The sequence below is a fragment of the Epargyreus clarus genome, unplaced genomic scaffold (assembly GCF_041222505.1).
Source record: "Epargyreus clarus isolate Ecla_fem2 unplaced genomic scaffold, WU_Ecla_fem_2.2 ptg000023l, whole genome shotgun sequence".
Classification (NCBI taxonomy): Eukaryota; Metazoa; Arthropoda; class Insecta; order Lepidoptera; family Hesperiidae; genus Epargyreus; species Epargyreus clarus.
This window is the reverse complement of record NW_027332230.1, coordinates 7234834-7253514: the sequence shown is the minus strand read 5'-3', so window position 1 is coordinate 7253514 and position 18681 is coordinate 7234834. Positions and strand designations below refer to the sequence as shown.

The window sequence follows — 18681 nt, the reverse complement described above, 5'->3', positions numbered from 1 at the left end:
GACAAATTACAAAATTGACAAATTGTCGCATAATCTCACATTGATTCAGATTAAAAAAAACTACGCCTATTTTGTCTATGGGCAAATCTATCCGAAAGAAAATATTTACATATGGAAGCCGCTTTGAAAAAGGATGTAATAATGGATTTTTTTATAATATCCTTTTCATATAAATATTGAGAATAACAGATATAAAACTTAGGATTAAAATACACGAAGTCAGAACTGTAATACGCCATAGAAAAAAATAATCAAATCAATATGGCCGACTTTTACCGGTCGGTTGTCGTCGGTTTATGTGTTTTGATAGGAGGATAATTTGATTGAAAACCTTCTATCGTAATTATAACTAATTAAGATCTATAATATTTTAAAGTGTTTAGAGAGTTTTTAATTAATTATGGAAGCCCTTATACCAGTAATCAATAAGTTGCAAGACGTTTTCAACACAGTCGGAGCTGATGCCATCCAATTACCTCAAATAATAGTTTTAGGAACACAGGTTAGATAACTTATTTTTTTATAAAATATTGTGCTTTGTAACTCAAGTTGAGGCCTTTAAAAAGTGTTTTGTGTAATTTATAATTTTCCAATATTTAACGGTTATGTAAAAATGTCAGTAAAGTTCTTTGTCCCCATTTACTTTAACTTCCCCATGTCATTGACCATATTCCCAATTTGGAATCAATCATAATAGAGTATATTTGGCTCGCCTATTAATCAATGATCCACTAGTAAGCTATTAACGATACGTAACGTTAATTATCTATATTACTTTAATTGAAATGTATAATGTTATAGAAATCTATTGTAGATTTGTACATTTACAGAGTTCTGGCAAGAGTTCTGTGATAGAGAGTCTGGTGGGACGCTCGTTTCTGCCGCGGGGCCCTGGGATAGTCACTCGTCGTCCGCTAATCCTCCAGCTCGTATACAGCCCTAAGGAAAGCAAGGAACATCGCTCGGCAGAGGAAGGTAGGCGAAGCTTTGCTTTATTGTATGTAAATAACTTAACACTCTTTCAAGTTCAATTACATAAAGCATGCCATATAAGAATATAAAGAATTAATTTGAGTACATAAAAATATGTATATGATCTTATTTTTAACAATAACATTATTGTGTACTATAGTGAATCATCAAATAGTTATTATAACCTGCTATTAACTTCATACATATTTCAAATACATGAGTAATATCATTAGAGTCCAATTTGAAATAATATTTATCAACAATACTTATTAAAATAATTGCATATTAAATTGCTGCTTAACTTAAAGTATACAATGAATAATAACTTATAAATCCCTACTCATCATTTGACCTCATTTTTTATTAAACTAACTTACATTGTGACTTAACAGCAATGTTTTTGTTTCTTCATTGCCTTTGTTGTATAAATTGCTAGCATTGGCATTCTCAATGTCATCTACAATTACACAAAGCATTGATCTTGCGCTAACTATTGTGTAAAGTGAATCATTGTTGCAATTATATTATTATCACTTATTTATCCATGTGTAGTTAGTAAATACAAGCTTTTGTCTACAGTTTCTTATACTTAATTTCCATGTTCGTAAATTATGTTTGTCTTTAAATCTTAAAGTTTGATCCTTAATCTTAAAGTTTGAGTTAGTAAGATTGTCGAAATGAGAAGGTAACAATATTGCTATCTATAGAAATTTGGTGTCTATCTATTGTACCTAATGTTTCTATCTAGAAGATATACCCAACTGTGAGAATCCCTTTTAAATGTGGACTGTGGAGAGTAGTATGGAGTATTCCTTTTGATACATTAATATATGGCATTACTCTGTTTACACATTGCATCATGTATGTTAAATATTTGTATTGGAAATTCACTATTTTTCTTTTGCTTCAATACTGAACATGATATAGTGGTTAGACTTGGGGCAGTATGAAACTTAAAATGTTTCAAATATTTTGAATGTGTTACAAAACTGTGTTTCTACTTTTGGAATAAAATTGTTTAATAGTCATGCAAAATCAGAATTAATATAAAATACTGACTACTTAAAATATTTAACTGTAAATGAAAATCTATAAAATTTAAATTAATATATTACCAAACAAATACAATTATATACTATAATGTTTTTTCTGTAATTGTTGTTTATTCCAGTTCGCAGCAGCAATCATTCTATAATATTGGATTTCTAATTTAATATTCCATTATATTTAATTTTTTTAGCAACTCATTTTATATATAATGTGATGTTATTTGTCTATTACTGTTTTTGCAGATCAATTGTAAGCATAATAATAGTAACAGAATGTAACAACAACAGTTTTTATGCTTTCCTGCAATGTATGAAATTATGTGTTTCTTATTTTACTAAAACATTGAAAATTGCAAGAACAAATTACCTTCACTTTCACATCTTTCACTATTCATCTATAAATTATAAATAAAATCACTTGACATGTATAGATCATATTACACGACATAAAATGCTTCAATGATTTCGTATCCCACTTTTACCATACATTTTTTACACAACATTTAAAAGATCTGCCCGATAATAGCATACTGTTATTTATGTTGTTGTTTTATTGCTATGCCCTTCCTTTGTATATTAATCATTATGATGTGCAAGTACAATTTATATGGATATATAATTAAGTAATAGTTATTAAATCACAATAATAACTGTTTTGATTCCATAGGGCAGATTGTTTATTACTTATTTACAATAATGAACACAAATTGATTTAAATTGTGTTGTCAAGGATCCCTCTGGAAATTAAACATTATAGGAGCATATTATTACATATTGTAATGGAGAAAAACTTTTGTTTCACAGTGAAATGTTTAATTCACAAAATGGGTTATTGTAAAATATAATCTAGTATAGACCTAAGATCTGTTATATATGTAATTTGTTATATCCAACTTAAAGCTAAGAGTTACTCAGTTGCAATTAGAAGTTTGATATGTATGTGGCCTATATTACTTTAAGTCATGTTGTATTAAATTTTATGTTATGACAATCGCCCTGTTTACTTAGCTTAGTAATTTTGTGATAAGAAGAAAACTTAGTCACAAATATTCTGAATGATTACAAATTTGTTATATGATTGTTGTTATATTTTGATTTTTTATGATTACAAGTATGTTTGTAATATCCACCGCAGTACTTAGAAACGAGGGCTCAGGGTCTGGTATACCTTGGAATCCAGTTGCTCAGCTTTCCAACACATTATTTGCAAAAGGTTCGTATTTTTGCGGACTTATCAGTCTTCCTTTATACATATACATTATATATATACCTTATAACATTATTGTATAGAAAATGTTTATTAGTTCGAGAAATTATTTACTTCGTCCTTATTTCATTTATTTCAATTAGTAATGAGAAAAAGTGCTGTTGATCCCATATACAATTTGAAGATTGAACTAAAGTTTACCAAGCTTACTTGTGTATATTGATAACCACAGTAAATGAATACTTCGCAATTATATGCTGCTACTGCTACCTCTTAGTTTAACTACTAACACCCGTTAGTAATGATCAATCGTAACCAAATATCTGCTACCACGAAATTTGACAAGTTACATAGGCAAAAACCTCTTTCTTTTGGGAAGTCGGTTAAGAATTGACAAATTTCGAAATTTTGATGGCAAAGATTGGTTAATATTAATTATTACTAACAGTTGTTATATCACATATCTGTTATTTACGATTTCCACATGAAAAAGTAGAGTGATCCTATTCAGGCCAACACTATAATATTAAGCTATTTAATTAGTCATCTGCATAGTATTAATTGACGTTAATCAAATTCAATTACTGGCAACAATTTATATTATCGTCGAGTTACATTTCCCTCATATTCGATTTAAATCACAATAACTGTTGGGTAAATAATCCTTAAAATTAATCATAATTATGAGTAGGTGATTTATTATTCCAATTACATAAAAAATGACTATAACTCAGGTTACGCATATGTATACTTACTTAGTCATGCAAATTGCGAATATGCAAAAATATTTATTTACATTAAATATTTAAATCAGTACCTAAAGTCGGTATTGAGTGAAATCGGCGATGCTATCAATAATGATTAAATTCTACCTATCTCCTAATAGCATTCCTATCAATTGTTCCAGATAAAAATGTTTGAGATTGTTTTCTAATTATTTTAGGAACTGTAAATCTAGAAGAATGGGGCAAATTCCTGCACACGAAAGACAAAATCTATTCGGACTTCGATCAGATAAGGCAGGAGATCGAGAGGGAAACGGATCGGATGGCGGGCAGCAACAAGGGCATCTGCCCAGAAGCTATCAACCTGAAGATATACTCAACCAGAGTTGTCAATCTTACCCTTGTAGATCTTCCTGGTATCACCAAGGTATACTTGTCTTTAATATATCATTGTAATTCTCTTTATTTTATAATTTGGAAGCAAAGATATAAATCATATATCTATGTACTATCTATACAATCTAATTATCTATTCACACGACACAAAACGTCTACAGGCTGTGGTTACACGTTAATAACATCGCTGCCACTTCTTATCGCTGCGGTGTGACAACCAAAAGAGTTGTGGTGGTTTTTTGCAATAGAGAGGCTTTTCACACGTGGTGTCGGTTGTGGTTTCGATGTTGTTACTACCATCACGTTGATTCGGCCGGCTTGAAATTTGGTCCATATGAATAAAACTTATACTATTTCTGGTCGCTCGCGCAGTTGCGATGTGGTTGAGGTTACGTGTGATACGGCACTTAGAACCACGCTATACGGACTGCATACATTAAACATACGTCAATTGTATAATGAGCACAATAAAATGTCTACAATGGACAAGGTTGTGTGTACTATATCTAGTACTTGTGACATATTGATACATCCTATTTCATTACTATACTTACATGCTAATACATTTCAATTAGATTTTCTAAACACGTAAACATAAGTATAGTAGAATCATCTTAAAGCAACAGTCGAGAAGTATCAAGTAACGTGAATTAAGAACTTATTTTTTTTTTTGAGTCTGTCCGGAATAACTGTAAATCTAAAAAGATAAGATCTTTTCTGAATGCTTACCACCGCATGTGTAACAGTATATTGTATTAACAATGGAATCTAGTAGTGAAAATATGCTCGTAGAATTGAGTCTAACGACCTCCGTGACGGACCAGCGCGCGCGACCGTACCAGATTGACACGCAGAGGGTTATAGGTTCAATCCCCAGGCAGTTAGATATATACAATAATATGATTCATTTAGATTTCTGGCATGGATCGGGGTGTTTTTGTATTAATATTAATTCTTCATGTGAGTGTATGTATCTTTGGCACCTTTTTATAAGCTTTAAAAAGGTGCTAAACTACACACATTTTAGCAAACGACAACGCAATTCAGCTGATTGTAATACTGCTGCCAATGGACATCTGTAACTGATTCCATATTAAACAGGTATTCTACTTGAAGGCTCAGATGCGCCGCTACTCCTGAGTACTAAGATGGCGACCTCATATGTAAGTCCACTGGCATTACCATCCTTCTGTCGCGTACTACAAATAGGTGTGGCGATGGTACGTGCCCGGTCGAACTATATTGATTCCACCACTTTTCAAAACCGCCAAAGACGGGAGTATTATGAGAGTGTGAGTCGCAGTGTATTGTGAGAGTAGAACATCACATCTTTTTTCAGCTTTTTGCAGATATCGACTAAAATAACTTTAGTCAAGTATAATAACGAATATGTTTGTCCTTCATTAGGTGCCTATAGGTGACCAGCCAGAAGATATAGAAAACCAAATTAGGAATCTAATAATCAAATACATTTCTAACCCTAACTCGATAATCCTGGCTGTGACTGCGGCCAACACAGACATGGCCACCAGTGAGGCTATCAAGATGGCCAAAGAAGTTGATCCCGATGGAAGAAGGACCCTCGCTGTCGTAACGAAGCTTGATCTCATGGATGCCGGTAAATATTATTTTTTATATTTGACACGCAAATCATCTCATTATCTCATGTGATTGATAATGTCTCAATCTCAATTTAGTTTTTAATTTAGTCACAAGTAATGTCCGCGGGCGGTGGTAACTATTTAACGACACAGCTCATATCACGCTCAAACATCTAATTTAAAGAATCTAAAATACATTTGTTAAAAGTCGCATTAAAATTTACATTAGAAATTGAGTTATTTCTATTATGTTTCATAAAATTAATTAGTATTGTATGACAACAATACAAATATCTAAATATTAAATTTGTTTATGCAACTTATGTTTGATAAAATAGTGAAATAAAGAATAAACATGGCATGCATGTACACATTGGTATTTATACAAAAACATGTTTATTAAACGTACCTACAGTCTGTTAAAAGTAAACTACAACTCTATGTAAACAACAAAATACATCATTATATTAGAGGTTATACAGCTGCAGAATACCTATAGCTCTTTATGTTAAAGAAGCAGAAAAGAAACATGCAGACCACCAAATGTTTTCTTTATTATTGCCTAAGTCATATCCAGCCTTGAATAAAACGAGCTTTCTTTTCAAGTTCGAATACATACGTTTCTTCAGAAGATTCAGTTGAAAGTGATTGTTGAATAAGTTAAAAGGATCCCCGATTTCATCTCCTGCCAGGCAGACGTCAAAATGATGCATGTATATTATACCTGTCTGGATATTCGTACATTCGTCCTTGTATGCGTGTTTAAGAAACCCAGTGAAAATAATGTGGTTATGGATGTGGAAAACGAGAATCGAAAGTGTTATAGCACTTTGCCATAATAGAGTAACACATTTTTTTCTCAAATAAATAATATACACAATGTAACTGTTACGTAAACATGTTATTACTGTAAAGTAAACATATCGTTATTTTCAGGAACCGATGCGATCGACATCCTGTGTGGGCGGGTGATCCCGGTGAAGCTTGGGATCATCGGCGTCGTAAATAGATCGCAACAAGACATTATCGATAAGAAATCTATTACAGTAAGTTACATTAAAAATCGTGTTTTTTGAAGTTTTTTTTTCTTTTGTAAAAAGGCATTTGTAAACTAAAGCATACTTGTTATAAAACCTAAGACCACTTACGATGTAGACTTCACGCGCCGTTTGACGTGTTTTTTTTTGAGAATTCTTAAGCATGTAGGTTTAGCCGCATTGTTTTTCTACGCTTTTAAAGCAAGTGTTAATTTACTTAGATATCGGAGGTGAGTGCCTTAGATTGTATCTGTGATTTCTAGTAAGTTTGAGAGGCCAAATTTCAAACCATTGGGCTATCATTGCAATCATGTTTAAATATAAAATACTTAATAATGGAATATGAAAGTACATATTAATTTATCGCAGGATGTTCTAGGATTTCTAGTAGGTTTGAGAGGCCAAATTTCAAACCATTGAGCTATCATTGCAATCATGTTGAAATATAAATATGCGGTTTCAATATAAAGTACATTAATATTAATTTATCACAGGATGCTCTAAAAGACGAGGCGACGTACCTACAACGGAAGTACCCGACTATAGCGACGCGGAACGGTACACCATATTTGGCGAAGACCTTGAACAGACTCTTAATGCACCATATTCGGGACTGCTTGCCGGAATTAAAGGTAAGTTATGATGGTAAATTACCAATGGTATATTTTAACATACATCAACTTATATGAGGTGTAGAGTGTAGCTAACTCTATCGCGGTCTCGAATTAATGTCGTACGAGTTACGTGGGCGGCTTTGTTCCCTTATTTTAAGTTTCCAATTTTTAATAAATTCGGTGTATAAAGTTACTATAATGTTAGTTCTTGTTAAACTTCTGTTAAAATTGACCTATAAAAAAAAGTTATTTTCATGTTAATAACAAACTGACTTCGTCCAAGAGACAGGTTTTGAACTCAATACGCTATTATTTTTATTTGGTTCAGTACTTTTTTTTTTATTAAAAAAATGCATTTATCCCCCAGGTGCGTGTCAACGTAATGATCTCCCAGTTCCAATCTCTGCTCAATTCCTACGGCGAGGACGTGTCGGACAAGTCTCAAACCCTTCTGCAAATCATCACGAAATTCGCGAGTGCGTATTGCTCCACCATAGAGGGTACAGCCAGAAACATCGAGACCACAGAGCTGTGCGGAGGCGCGAGGATCTGCTATATCTTCCACGAGACCTTCGGACGTACTTTGGACTCTATACATCCACTTGTAGGTGAGTGTGTTTGAACAATTATTGAATTATCTATATCCAAAAGTAGAATTGACCTTTAATTAGTAATAAGAGGCTTAAGTGCCCTTTGCTGTCACCGAAATCGACTAAAATCTACTTATGTGGTAGTTGAATCGTTATAACCACAAATATCAAATAATCATATAAGAATAATAAAATTAACAAATAAGTCATTCAATATTTAAGACTAAAGAATTGATCAATATTATTTATTTTTATTTGTTTCATATCCAGTTATTTATTGACAATTGCAATGCGCTGATTTTTCTAATTTATAGCATATTATATTTTTATTTAAAGTCTATTTCGTAAATTGACTTAGACAAGGTTAAGTTTTTCTATTAAATAACGTAATATGATATGTGCAAAATTTCGGTTAGAAGCGTTGACAACGTAACATGACACATTCTAATTTGATACGAGTGGATTATGATAATCGCACGTATCTTGCATAAACACTCGACACTCATGCCCACGTCTGCCGTAAAAAATACTATTAAAGATAACTAACTAACTTCAGTTTCAATGAAATTTCTTATATAGGCTTGATTGCTTGAAAAATAATTATGCGTTATTATAGGACATAGGGAATTTTCTAATACCTCCAGACTTATAAGCACCAATAACGGTAATTTAAAACGCCACTATTGTTATCCAAACTGCTTTAAAATTACAAGCCGTTATTCCAGTGTAATATATTCGTATTTATGTAACGTAATGCAATTACGCGTATTTATTTAAAAATATTATAATAAAAAACTACTTTGCATAAGATCAGTGAAATTTCACGGCCGTATAAGGCATAGTTACAAAATAAAATAGGTTTGTAATTGACCCCGCTGCAATCAACCCACAAAATTCCATCGTCCTAAAAAAATATGCAATAGTGTTTCCGATTATCAATAAGGCATATAATACGTCCTCTATAACCCTAAGAATTAACTTATTGGAAATTAGTATATACAATTTAATAATTTGAATTTATAAAATGCGACTTAAAATTAAAATTTTATATTTGTACGCCATTTATGGCAGAATGGGCGAAAATTATTGACTATAACACCAATGTATACACCTTATTCTACAAATAAAGATTTTTGTATTTTGTATTTGTATTAACTTATTATTATACAAAAACGTATTTCAAAAAATCAATCAGGTTTAACTCGAATGGACATACTGACGGCGATCCGCAACGCGACCGGCCCCAGGCCCGCTCTGTTCGTGCCAGAAGTCTCCTTCGAACTGCTAGTCAAGAGACAGATCAGAAGACTTGAAGACCCATCATTGCGATGTGTTGAATTGGTAAGATTTCTACCAAGTAACTAACATTAAAAGCACATAATTTAACATTAATTAAATTAGTAAAATCATTTGTATGCAAATATTGATTGAAAAGTATGAACAGTATTTTATAAAAAAATATTATGGAGTAGTTATTATGAAAGTAAAGTCAGATATTTTATCTACATGAAGTGCAATAGATAATTGTAATAGATTCTTTTTATATCAAGGAATGTGCCTTTCACTTCTTTTCAAGTAGAAAATTGCAATGTAAGATAATATATGCAATTACTGGAGCGAAAAACGTGTCTAGTGAAACTGGTCCACCAGAATCTCAAATTGCTTTTAGATTTTACAATAGATTTTTATTCTTAGTTTAATTAATTAAAATGGTATGCAAAACACTTGATTTTTTTAGTTAACCACGCAAAGTTTGTTCCTTTAAAAGCGTGTATGTGGCAGTGTTCCTAATGTCGCAACAGAAAGAACTTGATCACCTTTAAATTAATTGTTTACTAATTATTAAGTGCATTGAGCCCATATCTTCTAATGTATCACATTAATATACGTCAATCCTTTTTAAAATGTAAAAACTGAGTCATGCTAAGATAGGAGAGAGAAGCGTCTGTCCGAAATACGGCTAGCGCTATGGGTTAGAGTGATAGAGGATGAGCCTGCCTGCCCCTGCCGAATGCGTTAGAGAAAGGGGAACCAGACAGACTGGCGCCGTAACGTGTTACGTAGCGAAGCGGTTTAACCCTCCATAAGAAGTTATCACTTTAAAATTATTTCATGCTTTCGTTTATAAATTTAAAATGACAATTACATTTCTATCTTCATCATAATCAAATACTTTAGAAATAATTCGTTTGTTTGTCAACTTATATTCTTATCTTTTAAATTCAAATTTTCGAGCCTTATACATACACTAGTCCAGTACATTATAATTAGACAAGAGTTGAGTATTTTAAAAGAATTTTGTTATGATCAAATGCATGTGTCCATCTCCAGGTGCACGAGGAGATGCAGCGCATCGTGCAGCACTGCGGCACGGAGGTGCAGCAGGAGATGCTGCGCTTCCCGCGCCTGCACCAGCGCATCGTCGACGTCGTCACGCAGCTGCTGCGCACGCGCCTGCCCGCCACCAACTCCATGGTAAGCGAGGGTAGCATGTGCACATGCGCACGCTCCAGGCGCACGAGGAGATGCAGCGCATCGTGCAGCACTGCGGCACGGAGGTGCAGCAGGAGATGCTGCGCTTAGAACCCTTTGTGGTTCAACTCCGGCGGCACCACCGCCACACCTATTTCTGCCTATTAACAGTAATGTCAAGCGCTGCTGTGTTCTCGTATGATGGGTGTGCTAAAGAAGACATACTTTTCTGAGGCGTTCCAGCTTAACAATAGCGGCGTATTAGTGACCGACCTCAGCAAGGTAACTAATCTTATCTGTGGTTGATTGTGTCTTATCTGTTGTGGACATATGTCCACTTACGATCAGGTGGACTGCATACTCGTATGCTACTTCTATATTATTAAAAAAAATACTTTTCACTTCCACTCAATCACTTAGTGTCAGTTTCACTTGAAACTTTCCAGGTGGAGAACCTAGTGGCGATCGAGCTCGCGTACATAAACACGAAGCACCCGGACTTCCACCGCGAGGCGGCGCTGGTGTCGGGGCTGCTGAAGAGCACGGACGCGTACGACGAGCCGCGCCGCGCGCGCCAGGCCGCGCACTCGCCGGTACCGCACTTGTTCAAAGTATATATTATATTGATTGTGTATCGTGTGGGTGGCTGCATGTACATTGTACATATGTGCAATGTTGCCGATTGGACGTCTAATGTTGTAGCCTAACTACAGGATTTTATAGATACTGTTTGGTAGTATATATCAATTTACTTTTACTTACAAAATATCGGAATTTGGCAATTTCTATCTAATAGACATGGTAAAATTTCGATTTTTGGATAACAAAATTTGGATAGATTGATCATTAATGACGGGCATTACAGTAAATACCTTAATATAATAAAATATATTAGTCTTTACGACGATATGAGATAATAGAATTGCGCGCTATTTGACGTGGATTATATTGAAAAACGAGTGACGTTAGGAGTCCATTTGGTTACATTTCTGGAAAGGACTAACTGACACTAACCAAGGTGAGTGGTTCATTCATTTTTATATTATACTTCTATGAGCAAACTGGAAGTGTTCATACAATGATTTTTGGACACTTTAATTCCCACGAAAAATTGATATGAGTAACTCATATCAATTTTTCGTAATAAAACATAAAGTTCACTAAGAAATCAATTTTGAAATATTCCGATGGTTTTATAAGTATTTACGGCTACAACGTTCATATATAAAGTATTTTAATAATGTGGTTATTTTATTAACTTTGTTAAACTAAAAAAAAATTAGCAAGCATAGCATTTAAAAAAATAGCAAGCGCAGCTGAACTATTTCGCCTCTCAAAAAACCGTGAGGGATTTAGACAGCTGATAGCCGACCTTTACTAGTTGGAGAGGCACCGCAAGAAGAAGAATGGTTTTATAAGTATTTACGGCTACAGCACTCACATATAAAGTATTTTAATAATGTGGTTATTTTATTAACTTTGTTATACTAAAAAAATATTTTAAGTGTCATCATTAGCTAACACTACATAATCATTTTTCATTACACATGCAATATTTATGACCATATTTTTTATTTATGGTTTTATTTATAGACCATAGTTTTTTTAGTAACTTTGTCTATGGTAATTATGACCTAATTTATTCCGAAGTAGATTAAAGTTAGACGGTACAATATTGTTTCTATAGGTTCTATGCATATAAATCCATGTACGTAAATCACACCTGCATGATAATTAATCTAATCCTATTTACTCTGTACTTGCTTGTTTAGAACTCTACCTAGTCATGCTTTCAGTGCATTGTTTATTTATATTAAACTAAGAATCTTAGATAACTTGTAACTTATTTGATAGCATTAATATGTTTTGCTAAGAAAGTTTATTATGCTAAAGTATCTTACAAAGTTAATAGTTTTTTTTTTTGGTAATTTAAATTTAGCCGACTTAGCAAAAGTATTGGCATTGAATCCAAATACTAATTGACTGTTTTCTTTGAATTGAAATAATTTTACTTGTGAGTTTGTAACGTGTGTGTTGTTTGTAGCTATTCCTTCGCAAAATGGGTGAAAGTGGGTCCACACTAGTATTGTTGGCAAATTTATGGGATGCGAGCCAGGTAACGAGTGTCTGAAGTGCTGTGCGCTTAGCGCTCTCACACTCACTGTTAGTCCCATGTTCATACTAAAATGTTGATCATGTACATTATCGTATTGTTTCGCTTACGACCGTAATTGTGTTTGAAATTGTTTATATTTGTTCAAGAGAATGGCAGTAAGGGAGATTGTAATTGTCACTCAATTGAATTAGATTTCAGGGACTCCTAATTTTGGCATAGGAAATTTGAATACTCTGGTATAATGTGGTACTTTAACACATAATTCCATCAAAATATGTGGCATAATAAACGAATTTGGTTTTTAATTTAATTTGATTTGATTCGCCACGCCACTGCCAATGGCCTTACAAAAATCGCGTCGATTCATATTTTCTTTACACAATCCGCAAGGCAGAATGAATATACTGACCAAACATATAAATAATTCATTTAGATGTTTCTCTTTTTTTGTGTATGATTCCATATTACTACTACCGCACTTACAATACGAGTGAGAAGCACTGGCATCAATGTCTTTGCACTGCTTAACATTATTATCATATTACACGTTATTGCGAAATGCTATAGATTCGCGAAATTATTTTAACTGGACCCTAATTGTATTGAAAAAGTATTCATTGTATCCGACTCAAAATGTTAATATTTGTACATCATGTGTTCGTCGCTTTGTTTACAAGTGGGTTCTCTTTTAAACCATTCTGTTACTAAGAAATCTGTCATTAGTTTCATACGAGTTTTAATTTGCAATGTGCATGAAATTGTGCTTCACTTTTTGTTAATATCTTGTAATTTAATTATGTTAAGTTTAGATTGTGAAAAGTGTTTTAATATATTTCAGCAAATACCCGCAATCACCGACGGACACGATAATAAATCGCCGCCTCAGACTAACAACAGCGAATCGCCAGTAACCCCACAGGTAATATTTTATGTAGTCCCGGTGCCAAAGTTGCTGACATCGGAAATTCAAACTAATGTGTTGTTGATAGAAATAACTCATAGTTACCTTAAAGGAAGTAGCTACTAATAAATATATCCGTATTGGACTTAACATCAGTCAACAACAACTATGTAGAGTATACATATATCTTTTCTCATTTAATAGAATAGTTAAATAATCCCTTACATATGTAAATATGTTAATTGTAGAATAAATTGTAGTGAAAATTTGTAATCACACCCTTTACTCACATTTTAATGATCCGCTACCATGATAGTCTTTTGGGGTTACAATTCGTAACTCATAATTAAATTATAAATTTAGATATCTATCGTAAGTTTTAACTGTTTCTATATATACATATACTACATATCGCCCACGATAGTATACTACTAATTTGAAGCTATTTTATATGTTGTTTAAACATGAAATATTATTTAAAGCCGTTTGTCCATCGCCACGGTCACCGAGCCTATACCGATAATATTAATGACGGCGCCGAAGTAGCGGCACATACATTTACTATAGCCGCTTGTCCACCGCACGTCCGTCACCCGAGCACCATCATCCCGTCCGCCGATATTTCAAGTAAATCGGCATGACCGCTAGATCGGCACCGAAATTTTGACGGGTCGATGTGTCGGACGCGCGTGACGCGCGTCGTCACGCGCGTGACGGAATTTGTCCATACACTGCCGTCACACGCGTGACAGCTGGAACAAAATAAACCGCCGATATCGGTCGCGGTGGACAAACTATTGCCGTCACGTCATATTAAAATTGGCCCGAAATAATCTCGGTATCGGCTCGGTGACGGCTGCGATGGACAAACGGCCTAAGAAAGCGGCCATAATATTAGGCAACATTAAAAGATTACATAATAATTTATGCTCGTTTATGTCTGTAATTTTTTGTAATTCTGTAATTTTGAAGATGTAGTTAAACATTGTGATTAATAGCATGTCACGAATGATGCGAGCGTTACCAACATTTGTGTACCATTAGGTGAATGGCAGTCCAGAGAACAAAGTTCTGACTCCACAGAAGCCGGTGAACCTCCTGCCCGAAGTGCCGAGCCATACGTCCCGGAAACTGTCCGACAGGGAGCAGCACGACTGCGATGTTATTGGTAATTATTATTGTTATATTTTTGATTTAAGTGATGGTTAGAAGTGGTAGAACCCTTCGTTTTTAAACTGCAGGAGAATCACAGTCTGAGTTGATTTATAACAGCAGTGTTAAATATTTCTATGTAGTTCAAAGATTACCAAACTTAACTTTAGTTGAAAGGGAGGGACAACGTGAAGCGTTTCAATGTAGTCTTCAGGAGTAGCGATGCATCTGTGGCCGAGTTCTATCTATGTTCTATGTTCTATCTGGATTCTAGACTCTATATAATATTTTTATTCTACCTGGGATTAATTACAGATTTGTATAGGCGTCAATGGCTACTCACCATCAGATGCATTGCATTTTCTACTCCTATATTACAATAAGAATCCAATAGTAAAATTGAAACGATGTTATATTATTTATTCTATATGAACTTAGGATTATCCCATAGAGCCATAGAATTTTCGTCAAGAAGAATTCATTTGGGTGTGTGTATTATAAAATATTCATGCATTGATTATATAAATGCGTCTGCTAGTGTGAATTCGTGAATAAAAATGGTTATAACCAAATACAAAGTTAAAATGCGATCCAATACATAATAATAATATAACACATGACACCACCATCAAACATTACGCCAATAACACGGTGTTTAAAAGTAAAAATCCAAATCATTATTAAACTTAACGTACCACATAACCATACATTTACATTTCAGCGGTTCCCTATGATGTAACGATTGAATAGTGTTTTGTTATGATGCTAGGTGGACGGAGCGAGACCGCGACTCAAAATTGTTACACAAAGACTGTACAAGGCATCAGCATGATGCAATTGAATCAAATGGGTGATTTAGTTGGTGAGGACCCCGATAGCGGCGATATGCGATTAATGCTTCACTCATCTGCTCACTGTTAGGTTTCCGACCACCTTTCATCATAATTGCTACTTTGCTTGACGCGCTTGGGATCTGCTGTGTATATCACATTTATTCAATGCTACGAACTAAATTTCTAATGATGATATTCGAAAAATAACTATACTACAGTACTGATAACTACTAAAATAAAAATACGAATATATAAAGTACGAGTATCAAAAGCAATATTTAAAAAATACCAACGGTCTAATCTAAATGATCTAAAATCTCAATATCAAATGAATGTCTAAAAACATTTTAAATTTCTTTAACATAATATTATACTTTGTGAAGTAGTTATAACACACGGTTTAACAAACTCCGCACGGATTTACCCTAACAAATTTACATTTTTACATACACAAACAGGTACTAACGCGCTGTACTTCAGTACATACGAGGTTTACCGACGTATAATTATAAAACTAAGAAGATTATAAAAAATCTAATTTAACAGTCAATTCCATTATCATCATTGAGTCGATGTCATTTTTTATTATGGAATCCGCGGCAAATATAAAAAGATGTTTATAAGCTATTGAATAAATGTGGTAACATGTTTTTTATATTTTATGTTATGTAGAACTTAATAGTCGGTGTTCCACTACTGACTGGATAATTATTTATATTATTTGCCTTAGTAAATAACTTTCAACACCTATTAACACAATCATTAACATTTGCACCCTTTGAATGTTGTTTGAGCTTGATTTTAATATTAGCATTGGACGATAAATGTTTTGAATTAAAAAATGGGAAATTATTTTGTCGAGAAAGCGAAACTTTCGCTTTACAATTTTATAGCAACATCGGAATTTTAATGGACTCTAAACGTATTTGCAGAGAGACTGATAAAGTCGTACTTCTACATCGTGAGGAAGTCGATCCAGGACTCGGTGCCGAAGGCGGTGATGCACTTCCTGGTGAACTACGTGAAGGACAACCTCCAGTCAGAGCTGGTCACGCACCTGTACAAGTCTGACCAGGCGGAGAGCCTGCTCAACGAGTCCGAACACATCGCGCAGAGGCGCCGCGAGGCCGCTGATATGCTTAAGGTACAATATAATATTATCATACGACACGAATAGTTCTCACTCACATTCTAAAGAATTTACAAATTTAGAACTTTATATATACAAAATGTGTAGGTTAATAAAACTTTCAAATGACAACTTCAAATTACAACTTAAAATCCCAATTTAAGACGGTGAAGGTGTGACAGTGTGTTATGTGTAGGAGCAAGTTGAATGTTATTTGACGTAAATTTTTGTGGGGATAATAGACATTATTTATAATGACCAGAATATTCTTATATTCTTAACAGAATACCAAACAGTATGTCAAAAAGGGATACACAGCAAGAAAGGGAGTCGTGTTAGAGTCACTTCATTAAACCCGTGTCGCTCTCACAAAACCGACATTTCAAGTAATAAAAGAAAACGTGTACTTATTTACTTAATTTTTCATTATTATTTGTAATTGTTGCAGGCTTTACAGCGCGCCGGTCAAATTATAAGTGAGATCCGCGAGACTCACATGTGGTGATGCACATCCCAAGAAATGGACTCTAGTCTATGATTTAGTAAATTCGAGCGAAGCGCTCTGTACATACTCCCCTAGTGTAGGTGAATTATGTGCATTAGGCATTTTTACTTATAAACTATGCATACATTTGCTTTTAAATTCTGCAGCTCTCTGCATAATCTTCGCCTAGCGTGTCGTCTTCACTGGACCGGAATTTATTATTTTAAAACTTAACGCCACGTTCAAGCAGAAAACAAAAGCAAATGAATGTTCCCTGTGAATTGATGATTATCGAAAATGATGCATGAATCCGAGTGTTGCATACTAAAAAAAATCAGTAACTCTGTTAAGATACAATAAAAATTAAAAATATGTTTATCAATGGAGAAAATGCAGTGAAACAAAGTATAATATTAATAGCATTTCCAGCTTTACAAAAAGGAAATATTTATTAGAGATATTATTCTTGTATCGTTACTCACACATTTTTCAATGCAATTGTGAATTTTATTTCCTAAGAAAGACATTGTGCCAATGATATTTTTTGCTTAAAAGCACCGTTAAAAATGCAACGGATACAGTTCGGTTGCATATTTCACAAAATGCTATCGACTTCAGTTACCATGTTTAATTAAACTCATTATTTAATAAACTCACTAAAACTAAAAGTATTTACACATGCATATTGATATTTGTACACATGTAGCTAAACTATATAAATTATAAATATAATTAGTGTTTGAGCATTCTCAAATATTAAAATAGAATATTTCTAATGGCTTGATATAGTTTATGTTGATATTAATTATTATCAAAGCTACATGTGGGCAGACATAAAAATAGGTTAACACTAATTTCACATAGTTTTAACACAGTGATATTACTTTAGCGCATGCTTATGGAACTATCGCAAATGTGACGACGATGGTTTTTACTTAATGTTGTTTAGATGAAATGTATTATGAACTGTTTGGTTGTTAAACGTTCGGAAGTAGTTATATGAATGGTTTTTTATTTTGTTCTCGTTTTCGTGTCAACAGGGCTGAAGGTAGTTTAGATAATGTAAAGTAGTTTTGTCTTAATATTTGATGTTCATAGCCGCTATGAATTCGCTTTTGGAGTATGTTATATAATTGAGTTCCTTGTTTGTTAATGATTAAGTTTTGATTTCGCATGCATCAAGTCATTTTGTGTATCGTCCGAACGGAAGGTATTTATTAAAATAATTTTTATTTTAACGCAAACTTAGCGTAGTGTGTATTCCAATGTTACACAATGTATTTATTGTTATAGTCCGATGTGTGATGTGCTTATGTACCGAAACCAATTGAATGTTATACAAGGTAAAATTGTATTTAAAAGTCTGTTATAAAATTATAGAATAATTGTCATGGAACTGTTTC

General features: G+C 33.6%; 1 protein-coding gene across 10 annotated transcripts; it reads left to right on the top strand.

Annotated features, from left to right (window-relative positions):
- The first annotated feature begins 249 nt into the window (after window positions 1-249).
- On the top strand, window positions 250-18674 carry Drp1 (dynamin related protein 1). Of its 10 annotated transcripts, none has more exons than XM_073086140.1 (16): window positions 250-502; window positions 831-975; window positions 3157-3234; window positions 4172-4380; window positions 5757-5967; window positions 6887-6996; window positions 7482-7619; window positions 7969-8209; window positions 9387-9532; window positions 10523-10666; window positions 11110-11256; window positions 13618-13698; window positions 14764-14848; window positions 15602-15694; window positions 16598-16809; window positions 17243-18674. In XM_073086140.1, exons 1-16 carry the CDS (start codon window positions 401-403, stop codon window positions 17297-17299), a joined length of 2199 nt encoding a protein of 732 aa, XP_072942241.1. In that variant the 5' UTR covers window positions 250-400; the 3' UTR covers window positions 17300-18674. The 10 variants fall into 10 exon arrangements, with proteins under 10 accessions (XP_072942241.1, XP_072942239.1, XP_072942240.1 ...); XM_073086138.1 differs by having other exon boundaries at window positions 14725-14848; XM_073086139.1 differs by having other exon boundaries at window positions 11110-11274.
- The last annotated feature ends 7 nt before the right edge of the window (window positions 18675-18681 follow it).